Genomic DNA, 13233 nt, shown 5'->3' on the forward strand with positions numbered 1-13233 from the left:
TAGATCATTCAACCCAACCCCGCAAGGTAAGGGGTAGTTTTCACCATCATTGGAGGTTTTGTCGAGGGAGGAAGATCCTAGGCAGCATATAAAAGATACCAAAAGAGCATCAACTTCATAAGCCCATTCCCGTCACGACACTTACCTTTTATAACCTTTTTCAACGAGAACTTTTACTTGACCCAAATCAAGACGATCTAGTGATTGCCACAACAACCATCAACCAATTGGCAAGTCCATAAAATCCTCATAAACAAAGGAAACTCGACCAATGTCTTGCTCTGACACGTCTTCAAGGAGTTGAATATCCCCATCAACTTCATTCAACTTATCCAGAATCTCCGCTTAATTTTGCCAGAGAATGGATCCAAAGGATACATCAATCTATTGATGACCTTCGCAACGCCAGAAGCCCATTGCATTGTGAAGATATATAATATCTTATAATGGATACAGGCACATCTATAATATCTTGGTTTGACAAAAAAATGTTTTAAAAGCTTGGAACCATCGTGTACACCCGGAACATGAGAGTTATAATACATAAATATAATAATTTGCTTTTTATATATTATTAAATATATGGATTGTATATTTATGCGTATACGAAGCAAGTTAAACATATTATATTTTTCTCTTACTCTCATTATTTGGATTGTTTAAATTATTATCATTCAATTTTTTTTAAGAGTACATTTTTTCAATCTTTTAAGTTATAATCAAGTTCAGATGAAACAATTTTATTTGTGAATAGTCTATCTTTTATAACTAAATTAATATAAGTCATTTTTAAATACTATTTAATCTATTCGGTAAAATGAATTAAAAAGCATAAAGATAGTATTTTTAGCGTTAAATTTTCAATAAAGATTTTAAACATAAAATATATTATCTAGATAAGGTATTGTCCCATAGGAAAAGATAAGACCTTCAATACAGAATGTAGAAACTGAAACGATTTCCAAAATAATTAAAAGGGTCATTGTAAAACTTACAAAAAAAATTTACTTAAAATTTTAAGGTCAGATTTATAATTAGAGAAAATTAAATGAAAATTTAAAAGATTTTATATCATGTGATATAGAAACCTACAAAGAAGTATAATAATGCACGATCTCATTCATTAAAAATCTCAAATTCTCAACAAAAAAATTCAATATTAATTTTTACTGCGTACATAAATATTAATTCCTAAAGTAGTTTCAATTTAAACAAATTAAAGCTGTTCAAAATTTCAGAGAATGCATTAAACTTTTGAACAAATAATTTAACATTTATTAAGGACAAAACCAATTAATACATTTAAAAAAAGAAATACTTATCTGATTGAACGCTAACCTATAAATCTGGACATACATAAAATATGGTGAAGGTTGTGTGTGGGTGAACTTATTTATACCAGTTCATTTAACCCTCCCATTGAAAAACAGTTTCTACTTGAACATTTTTACCTATGGTGTGCAAGAGTAAAAAATTATAATTTTTTTGTAGTAATAATAATAATAATTAATATGATGAATTGAAAGCGATATGGAAATTTAATTATTAAAAAAAATGTTTGATTAAATTTGTTGGCGAAAGTATGTGAGGATGAGAAATCTACTTTTCTTTAGTTTCTCCCTTTCTCTTGTGGTGTGCGCGTGTCCATCTATCAAAAGGCAACAACTACCTCCTTCCTACTTATCTACCCCCACACCCTTTCAATGCTAGCAGCCTTTCTTCTATTTATATACCCAACTTCTCTCTTCTTTTCTTTTCATTCTCAAACGCTCTTCAATTCTTACACACTGCCATGGCTCCTTCTTTCGACACAAACACTCAAACAGTTTGCGTCATGGACGCTTCCGGCCACCTAGGTTTCAACCTCGTCCAGAGACTCCTCCAACGAGGCTACACCGTCCATGCCTCTCTCCAAAAATATGGTAATCGATCATCTCTTTAACTCTTCATGCCACACTTCCTTCCCTTCAATTTCGATTTCAATTTCAATTTCAATCTCCTTTTCCTTTCCGATCGTGTCTCAGGGGATGAAGACCTATTCAATGGGATTTCCACAGACTCTAATAAGCTCAAGATTTTTCGATCTGACCCATTCGATTACCATAGCATAATCGAGGCACTCCGAGGCTGCTCTGGTTTGTTCTACACGTTCGAACCTCCCCATGACCAACAAAATTATGACGTAAGCACTATTTTTCATCTTCTTTCTTTATGAGATTCGTTATATTCCTCTCATGCTATCGCAATTAAAACAAAATAATGAAAATAGTTAAACCATGAGAGCCTTTTGTGGGCATTAATTTATTGGTGTATGCAGAATTTGCCTGAGATGTTTCGTGGTGTGCTGGAATGACCCTACTCATGTGTGGGTTACTCGCCTCCATTATAGTCAAGTAAATGGTGAATTCGCCTTTATGCTAAATTAATTGTAATTAATAGAAACCAATCGTGGTAGTTTTGATTTGGTTATCCATCTCAATCACTTAATAATTCACTCATGTGTCGTAATCGTTTGTGCTGGTTAGTTTTCAGCCATGTGCTTATTTGCTTATCTCATTAAGTGTCTGATCTTATCAACATCTTATTCGTAAATTATTGCCAATCATGACGAAATATTGATGCGGAAAGGTTTACACTTATGCTTGACGCTCATACAGAGGTTCACAACTTGTTAATATAAATTTAAATTGCAATAATGCATGAACTGATCACTGTCTATATATGTCATTTTTCTATTTTCTAAAGCATATTTTATTACGTATATTTGCTCTACCATATCAGAACCTTCCTGTCAGTAAATTATAAAACAAATCTGACTTAAAAAAAAAAAAAAACTTCAATTCCAAATTAGTTGTCCGGTGCATTTAATTTATTGGCAAGCATTTTTCGGAAAGTCTGTTTGACTAAAGAAATAGTTTGGCAGAAAACTTATTACGGTTCAACTGTTACCAGAGTTCATAAAACGCGTTGAAAGTTTATCTTTTTTAGGTGTTTCTACATTTCTATCATTTGTTTATCATGAATAAAAAATTATACGAACGTTTTAAAACTGAACTCTGTCAAGTTCAACGGTTTTAAATATTCGTGGTCATCAAAAGAGCATTTAATTCAGTTTTTGAAAAGTAGTAAATTTGGTTTGAGATTTGTGCTGAGAGCAGAAGTGATATGTGTGGTATTTGAAACGTACAGGAATACATGGCAGACGTGGAAGTAAGAGCTGCACACAACGTGTTGGAAGCCTGTGCACAGACAGAGACAATGGATAAAGTGGTTTTTACTTCCTCAGCAACAGCAGTAGTTTGGAGAGAGGATCGCAAGAGCATGGAACTGGATCTGGATGAGAGACATTGGAGTGATGTTAATTTCTGTCGTAAATTCAAGGTATACAACGTCTCTTCGATGCAACACTAATATTCTTTTATTATTTTTTATTGTAAAAATAGTGTTAATTAGCCTAGTTTCATGTTTGGGTATGTTGCATAATCGATTTATAGATGATGATAATAAGCAACGTGCATGAATAAAAATGTCGGAAACAAAATGAGTTGTAAGGGAAGATGGGATACGAGGAAAATGACAAAAGTGAATAATTGAATGTTTTGTACAGTTATGGCACGGTGTGTCGAAGACAATGGCTGAGAAAAGTGCGTGGGCCTTAGCAATGGACAGAGGAGTGAATATGGTGTCCATTAACGCTGGCTTATTGATGACTCATGATCTCACCATCCAACACCCTTACCTCAGAGGAGCTGCTGAGATGTACGAGGATGGTGTTTTCGTCACCGTTGATTTACCTTTCTTGGTGGATGCTCACATCTGCGTATACGAAGAAGTCTCATCCTACGGTCGTTATTTGTGTTTTAATCACATCATCAACACCCAAGAAGACGCCGTTCAGTTAGCTCAGAAGTTGACTCCCGCTGCTGGTTCTTCCTCCTCATCTTCATCCTCCCAATCGCCGCAAAGGTAGAGGACTTTCTTTTTTTTTTACTTTTTTTTTCCTTTTAATAATGTTGACTTCTGACATATTCAACTTTTTTATTTGTCTGCAGTGGTGACCTCGGTAAGGGTTTTATCGAACAGAAAATTAGCAACAAGAAGTTGAACAAATTGATGGTAAACTTCGAAGCTTGATTGAAGAGCATTCACCTTGGATGATGCTCTGCGGGAGAGAGAGTATTCGTGTGCAAAATGTAACAGAAATTTGTACCTATAATACCCTCATATTATTAGTATCATTATACACATTAATGTATTTTCAATCAAATAATCATTTCTTAATTTGTTTTAATATTATATAATGTAAAATATTTTCCTCTTTTTAAATTCTCTTTGCCTCATGCACCCTCCAATTTTTCACCGCTGAGTCACAAGAGTGTTTATGTTTATAAAACAATTTTATTCTACGAAAATCGAAAACATCATTCCGAAAATAAAAACAATTGAATAAAGTGAAACTAAATCGATTTGTTTTTTTTTTTTTTTAAATTACATTGTTTTTATTCTATTGAATTATATCTTCGTTTTAAAAAACAATAAGTGATCCAAACCATGTTTGTATGCATTTCTATGATTTCAGTCATAATTTTATAAAAAATTGAACAATGTTTATATTTTCATTTTTTATATAATTACAAAATCATCGTATAACTTATACTTATTTATGAAAAATATATTTATTCAAGATACTCCGCTACTAACTATTCGAGTGAAGGTGTTTAACTGTAAATTTATATGTGATATATTATATATTAAAAATGTACAAAAAGTTATATTATTATGTCTTGTATAAAACAATGTATGAAAAATATATTTATTAAAGATGATTGCAATTTGCTTGCATAAAAAATGCCAAAATATTTCAAAATTTATACAATCGAACTTCATCGCACCACATTATTTTTCATTTTTTTATTGAAACTTTTAACCTACATTTTACAAAATTTACAATTTAAATAATACTTTATTTAATTATTGATAGAGATACACATTTCTAAGATATAACTATATTATTTTATTTTTATGATCCAAAATGTTATTAAGATCTAAAAATTTTAAATTTTACGCCATATTATTATACTTTAATGGAACTAAGTCTTAAATTTATGATTATGTATATGACTTATAGCATTTTTAATTAAAGTGTCAAATTGAGTCAATCTAATTTAACTGGATTGACAAATTGAATTAAAAATGAGTTAGTTTAACTTGATTATTATTATTTTTTAAATTAAATATTTTGTACCATTACATGAATTAAGTTAAAAATAAATCAATTTAATTTAATTTACTTTTGGTTGAATAAAAAATTTTATTGACTTATCATAGACTAAATTAATAGATTCACTTATTTAAAAATGTTTTATTTTTCTAATCGAATTAAGTAAACACAATTTATTTTGACTTATATGCTAAAAAATATTAATATTTTTTTAATTTAATTCAACTTGAATCCGTAGGATGTTGAATTGACTCAGAAGTTTAAACTTATTTTGTAATCTATATCACAAAGTTTTAAACTCATGATTCTGTAAATGACATATGGAATGGAAATATTCAAACAATTAAATCACTAAATTCCCAACAGTATGACGGATGAAAAAAATATAATTAACTTTTTGGAAGTTATGAAATGTCTACACAAATCTCGTACTGTCACCATTATATTTAATTGGTTTAGATCCAATCGAATTTGACTTGAATTTGAATATTAATAAGGCTCATTCAAACCCCCCAACGTTGTGTGGTGCTTTGTGAATAGGATAAAAGTAAAAGGAACATTTATTTTTCACCTACAATGACATGGGAGAGTTAAGGAGTTGAAATAATAGAATGACCTTTAATTGGAAAACCCTGAATTGAACCAGCAAATGCTTTGCTGGATTATAAATCCATGTCGGTGGACAGAGGTAGAAGAAAAAATACCAAAGCTAAACCTAGGGCTGCATTGCATTATATGCAATAATACATGGTAGATAAAAATACCTTTTTCCTCTTTTGGGTACCATAGCACACTAATTAGATAAGAAAATACATTACTTCTTCAACGTTGACTCTAAACTATGTTCTTCAACTTACAACGTCACTAATTAGACGTCAGTTAAAGGGGAAAGCGACGTAAATTATTGACCGGTAGCAATTGTGTAAATAAGTGAAGCATATAAACGTTTGTTAGGTGGGGAGCCAACGTCTATAATACTATAAACGTCAGTACCCCTAGAAACTGACGTCTATATGTTTAACAGGTAAGTGAGAAATCATTTCTTTCCGTCATATGGACATCAGTGCTCCGTCTACCCGACGTCTATAATCTGACAGCAAGGTGGAAATTTAAACTTTTGCGCTATCTAGACGTCTGATCTTGCCACCTAACGTCTATATTTGATTATAGACGTCGGTGCCCCGCATACCCGACGTTTATAGTCTGACAGGTAGGTGAAAATTTAATTTTTTCCGTCATCTAGATGTATGATCCCCGCCACCCGACGTCTATATGCGATTATAGACGTCAGGGCCCCCATACCCGACGTCTATAGTCTGACCGGGTATGTGAAAAGTCATTTGTTTCCGCCCACTAGATGTCTCGTCCCGCCAAGGCGACGTCTATATATAACAAAAATATTAATTGCCCGACGTATATGCAATTATAGACGTCGACTTTGTGGGCAACTAACGTCTAATTTCTTGTTAAATGGTGCGAACCAGCATTTTGATCGTCTTCCTTCGTCTTTTCTCTCCACTACACTGCATTTCCAGGTCCGTTTGATGTTTTGTGAACCATTTAAAGTTGTTTTCACTCTGTTTAAAGTAATCTTTGATGTATTATCTTTCATTTGAACTGATTAAAATGAGTTTTCGTTGTGTTTTGGTGCAGTTTTTCTTGTGTCTTTGGGTAGCGTAGTGCACCTTCTCCCTTTGCTATTTTCCTCCTAAGAAAAACTTACGATTTTTGGATCTCTTATGGCATTTCAACCCGAAGTCGAATCTGGGTCCTTACATAGTGCCATTTCCGCCACCAATGCAAAAGAAAACGGTGTATTCTCACCGTATTCTTTTTCATTGGCTCGAAGTGGACCTAGGCAACGACCCAGGTTCATCTTTGGGTTGAAATGCCATAAGAGATGAAACAGATGCAATTTTTTCTTACGAGGAAACTAGCAAGGGAAGGAGGTGCTACTACGCTACCCAAAGACACGAGAAAAACTGCATCAAAATACAACGAACACTTCATAGACGTCGGTTAATGTTTTGACCGACGTCTATAGTGCCTATAGATGTCGGTTAATGCAATGTTTGACGGATTTATAGACGTCGTACGTGTCACTGAACCGACGTCTATAATGACATCGCACCTGTAGAAATCTGACGTCCCATTAACGTCACCCGTAAAAACGTTGGTTCGGGAGGTGACGTTAAAAGTCCAAAATAACTGACGTCTAAAGCCCTTTCTGCACTAGTGTATCTTTAAAGAAAGGCCATATTTGGAAATGATTCTCTTGCCTATTTTTTTCCTCGGTTCTTCTCACCTAGACATAACCTGTCTGTATGTGACTGAAATGATTTGAACGATTGGCTCATTTCCAAATTGGTTTCATGCAATTATATTAAGATTAGATTCATATAAGAAAATGAGTAGACGAGGAAAACATAAAGAACGAGAATAAGCATAAGAAACTTTAAAAACTTGTATGAGCAATTTCTTTGGCTACCAAGAGTTTCCAACCATAGGGTATCATAATTCAATATTTCAAGTCAAGGGTTGCAATGGTTTTAGAAACGATACTCTTCCCGCATATAATTCAATATATCCGCAGATAAAATCTACGACAGATAGTTGATACCCACGGATATTTACTATCCCCGCAACCCGCAGGTAATGGATATTTTAATACTCGCTTATAAACGGGTTGGGTGCGAGTATTGTATTATTTGTAATAAATAAAAATAAAAATTTAACTTATATTTTATTAAGTTAAATATAATTAAAATTAACATTAATTTATATTTTATAAGATTAAATTTAATTAAACTTGAATTTTAATTTATATTTAATTTAATTTATATTATATTTTATATATTTTTGTAATTCTATTTAAATTTTATTTTAATAATTTATAAAAATATTTTTTTAAATATTTGCGGGTATATCGCGGGTTTTAAAATACTCACAAATATTTTTTAAACGGACCATACAAGTAGCGAGTCAGGTAACAAGTGAATTTTTTTTGTCGAGTTAGATGACGAGTAAATACTATTCATACCTGACCCGACCTGTTGTGATTTCTAACTGGAAACAATGATAAAAAAACTCAATTAGACTTTTAAATGTCTGAATATAAATCTCTATCTTGTTATAACTCAAAAAGGAAAAAAAAGAACCCTATATATAAAGTTCCTTTAAGAAAGGAGGAAAACTGAAATCCTAATTAATAGATCTAACTTATTATGGTAACTAAACAATAATCTAACCGATTATTTTAATTCCAATAAAAGGCACAAATATGACTTCTACAATGAATTGTTAATGCTATATTACCACAATTCACAATTCAATAAATAGAATGAGTATAATATACAATAAATGCTTATGACTCTAATTAAGTGATATTACCATGATTGTTAAATGAACGTGGGTGTTACTTCTAAATAAAAAACAGGGAGTTTTAGCACTAGTTAGAAAGTAATTGATGTAGAATGTAATCATTTTCTATATTTGTTTGCGAGTAAAACTAATATAAAATGTTTTTTCAATATTATTTCGTTTAGGTGTTTTTTTGTCTTAAAAAAACAATCTGTTTTAGCACTTTCCCATTTATTAGAGTTAAGATAAAGAAAAACATACGCATTTTATATCATAAAAATAATAATAAAATTAAACTTTGGTTTTTAAAATTATTCACCACCCACAAGAATCTCACTTTCTTTATTTCTTTTAATGTATAATCTCGACATGTGAATTCTCCATTAGTTACCACTATAATTGATATAATATGCTCTCTTATATTTACTAAAATGTTATTGTCTCTCTTTGGACAATGACTTTTTGTTAAACTATATAATGTTTGCAATGTAATAAAGTGCTTTTTTATTAGTCGATGATAACACCTGCTCCTTGGCACCCTTCCTAAAACTTGAGATTAAATTAAGATCTAATTACTAATGAAATGTATAAACATTTGGTAATAAATTTCACTAATTCACGTACATTTCCATAACGAGTTTTTACATTGTTTATTTTAGACATTTTGCTTTGGTTGTACGATGTAGAAAGTAAATAAGTTTTAATATATGATATCTTATGTAAAAGTGTATTTTAACATTGGTTTTAGAATGTAATTAATGTGAATAAATCACTTTTTGCATATGTTATTAAAGAATGTAATTGATGTAAAATCTATCATTCTACATATTATATATATATATATATATATATATATATATATATATATATATATATAATATGAAGTTCTCATCAAATAAAGAATTAGACAGAAAACTTCATATTTATATATTTCAAAATGATGATAATAATTAGAGATGCCAAAAAAACTATACTTACATGCATTTATGGATAAAATTTATAGTGCAAAAGATGGATATTATAAATGAGTATATGGAGATAATGGGCATTATTATTTTCTTATACTTACATGTTAAAGAGACAGGTATGGATATCATAGTATCCTTATCCGTGGATACCTGTATCTCATAATCTCTAAAAAACTTCTATATTGTAATAAACATGATTTAATATTTATATTTATAATTTTATTTGGTCTTTGCTTATAGTCATATATTGTATTTGATTTGAATTTATTTGGACGTTGTTATCTTTGATTAATGATGTAAGAAAAAATTCATTTTTAACTTTAGCATAAAAGAAGCAATTAAACAATTCTATTTATGGTAATTCTATTCGAAGACACTTCCCGACATTAAATAATAAACATGTATGTATATAAATATTTGGTTAAAGATATAAAGTTGTGATATTGAAAGAAAGTAACTCCTCCATTGCGTTGGATTTGCTTTGGATAGGACTACAGTATTCGGGTTGGACATACTCCAACACTGCACTCTGAGTGAGATATTTGGAATATATATATATATATATATATATATATATATATATATATATATATATATATACAAAAGTTTTTTTTTCCGTCAACATCAAAATTATTATTAACGAAACTTCTGTTATCATATACTTAATATTATTTAGTAATTGATAACTTAAATATATTATCTCTTTCAATTCTTTGAAATATTTTTTATTTATTAATAATAAGTGGTTTGGACTTTTTAAAATTCTTTTATTAGTATAAAATTGGTATAAATTACTTAATAACAATGGGATTCAATTGGTTTTTTTAATCGATTGATTATTCGTTTAAAATTCCAAGTTAAATATGGAATTTATAATTTATTGCTACTAGTGTTTTTAGTTTATGTACATGAATTAATTCTAATTAGATATTATCTTAAAATACGTTGAGATTTAGTCTTCTAATTTAAATCAACTAAAAAAAGTGAGTTAGTAAGTGTATTTTGATTTGACCAACGCACGTCCACTTTGGTTTTCGTTTTTGTCTTAAATACTAACAACTTATAATCACCAACTATACGTAGAATCCCTAAATTTTGTTTTATCAATTATTGTTATTTTTGCATAAGTAATTTTTTTTTTCTTTACCAAAGTCGTTATTTATATCTATATGATTAAAAATTCCGATTCTAGGAGTTGGTCCCCATCTCTTGTAATGTATATTATATTTTGAATATTTTAAATATTAAGATAATTAGGTCAAATATTTCTGGTTGGCAGTTGATCTATAAAGATATTTAATATATATAATATTTATTATAAGGATATATAGTGGTATGTCTTCTCTATTTTTGATAAGATAGTTTAGTATTATCCTTTTGTTATTATTTTAAAGATTGTAAATAATTCTCACGGTCCATCTTTCATATTAATTAATTAATAATTATTTAGAATATAATATTTTTCTAGTATGAATATTTGCAAAAATGTAAGAGAAATGATACTTTAATCCACATAAATTTTTTACACTTATTTAATATTATTTTTTTTATTTTTTTTAATATATAATTTTTTTATAATAATTTTATTTTTAGACCGGTGGTTCCACCACTCCCAGAAGAAAAATATAAACACGTAGTGTAAAGAGTATGACTTTATTGAAAATAGAAACCAAAATAACTTCTTACAAACTTCCATCAATTTCTTAATCTCCATTGAAGATATATATATATATATATATTGAGAATGGTAGAAAAGTTGAGTGAATGAGATTTATCGTAGAAAGTGTTCGGACAGAAGCTGGTCCTCCTCATAAGGACCCGTTCAATGCGAACCACATGATGAATATCACCATCTTCTACTCCTAAAACTACTCTCACTTTTAACTCTTTCATTCTCCACATTCCACGCGTAACTCTAACCATCTTATCCTCAAAAATAACTAAAACAGTATAAAAAAATAAATAAACCTTTACGTCCACTTCACCCCACTTTCACACATGCAAACAACCAACTATGTCTTCACCCAAATCAAAGCAGAGAACTACAAAGTGCCACCACCGCCACCACTTCCACCACTGCCATCTCTGTCGCACATCACCCCGGCGACTTTGATATTCTCCACCATGGCAGTCGCCGCCTTCTGCTTCATAGGTGTCGGTGTCGTCTACTTCTGCAAGTGCTGTTTCAAGAACATCTCCCCCACTAACACAATCGTTCGTATCTCTCCTCCCGACTCTCCCCACAGAGGCCTCGACCCTTCTCTGCTAAGGATGTTCCCCACGTTCCTCTACGCCACCGTCAAGGATCTCCGCACGGAGAAGAAGTACTCACTCGAATGCGCCATTTGCTTGCTGGAGTTCGACGACGACTGCATTCTGCGTCTCTTAACACCCTGCTGCCACGTTTTCCACCAGGATTGCATCGACTCCTGGCTCCGATCACACAGGACTTGCCCCGTTTGCCGTACGGATCTCGATACTCAGGCAAGTAACACCGACGCGCAGAGACCTGAGCAAAACGAGGAGAATATGGAGCACGAGATAAGCGATCACGTGAGCGTTGATGTGAAAGAAGGCGATGATGGAGACGAGAGACACGGTGATGGTGATGAGGGAGGTTCGATGAATGTGCGCATGCAGCGAGACAAGTTTGCAAGTGCACGTTCACACTCGACGGGGCATTCCATAGTTATGGTTAATGACGACAACGACGATGCTAAATACACTCTGAGATTGCCCCAAGATGTGGCTTTGAAAATTGTAAGAGGGCATCATCACTCCAAGAGTTGTTCTAGTTACAAAGACATGGCAGGGCCTTCTTTTGCACCTTGTAGTAACTGTGGTTATGTTCAAACTCTTCTTCATAGCTCCAGTAATGCTGTAAACAATACTTAACATCGTTATTTCGTTCCTTCTTCACCTACTTCTTTTTCATCTCTAATCTTTTGCTCTTTAAAATCGTATTTTTAAGGATTTCTATAAAACACGTGAAAAAATATATATAAATTAATATTTACATAAATTAAAAACAGTTTACAAATACATTAGTGTATATAGAAAATCATCTCAAAATTTTATTTTCAATATGTAAGTTAATTTATAAATTTAAAAAAAAGTAACGTAAAAGATTAATTTCTAAAAGTGGGAAGATGTTACAAGTTAGGTGATAGTTAATTAACACCGATCAGATTCATTAACATTAACAACTATTTTTATTAGCTTTTTATTCAAATCTTCTATATTCAAGAATTTTCATTATTACATACGACTTTTTACGAATTTGTTGATAAACTTAAATTTATAAACAAATTTTATAAAAATAAATAAATTTTTAATTATAAATGAATATATTTATTAATAATGAATTCATTATTAAAATTTGTTCATAATTTTTATTTCCTAATATTAGACATTTTTTTAAAAAGAAAATTATCAGTAAGTTTAACAATAAATTTTTTTCTGACATTTTTTTTTATATATTAAGTGGAAATCAGTTGAAAGTAGAAGAGAAAAAGAAGGAGGAAGAGGGAGGGGAAGCTGGAACTGATGAATGCCTAGAAATGCAATATGGTGAAGAAGAAAAATGAAGAAGAGAAAGAGAATGAACCAGAGGTGACGATAAGAGAGGGATAAGAAGAATAAAAAAGAAAAGAAAAGAAGAAAGAAGAATAACTCAATTGTGAT

At 30.9% G+C, this 13233-nt stretch overlaps 2 protein-coding genes across 2 annotated transcripts; both read left to right on the forward strand.

The window, feature by feature from the left end:
* Nucleotides 1-1672: 1672 nt before the first annotated feature.
* On the forward strand, nt 1673-4308 carry LOC106776393 (cinnamoyl-CoA reductase-like SNL6). The gene is made up of 5 exons (XM_014663840.2): nt 1673-1922; nt 2025-2182; nt 3190-3381; nt 3608-3966; nt 4053-4308. The coding sequence occupies exons 1-5, from the start codon at nt 1793-1795 to the stop codon at nt 4132-4134; spliced, it is 921 nt and encodes a 306-aa protein (XP_014519326.1). The 5' UTR covers nt 1673-1792; the 3' UTR covers nt 4135-4308.
* Nucleotides 4309-11315: 7007 nt separating this feature from the next.
* LOC106776743 (RING-H2 finger protein ATL29-like) lies at nt 11316-12444 on the forward strand. Its single transcript, XM_014664213.2, has one exon. The coding sequence runs from the start codon at nt 11548-11550 to the stop codon at nt 12442-12444; it is 897 nt and encodes a 298-aa protein (XP_014519699.2). The 5' UTR covers nt 11316-11547.
* The last annotated feature ends 789 nt before the right edge of the window (nt 12445-13233 follow it).

Source organism: Vigna radiata, chromosome 11 (genome assembly GCF_000741045.1).
Source record: "Vigna radiata var. radiata cultivar VC1973A chromosome 11, Vradiata_ver6, whole genome shotgun sequence".
In the NCBI taxonomy this organism is placed as follows: domain Eukaryota; kingdom Viridiplantae; phylum Streptophyta; class Magnoliopsida; order Fabales; family Fabaceae; genus Vigna; species Vigna radiata.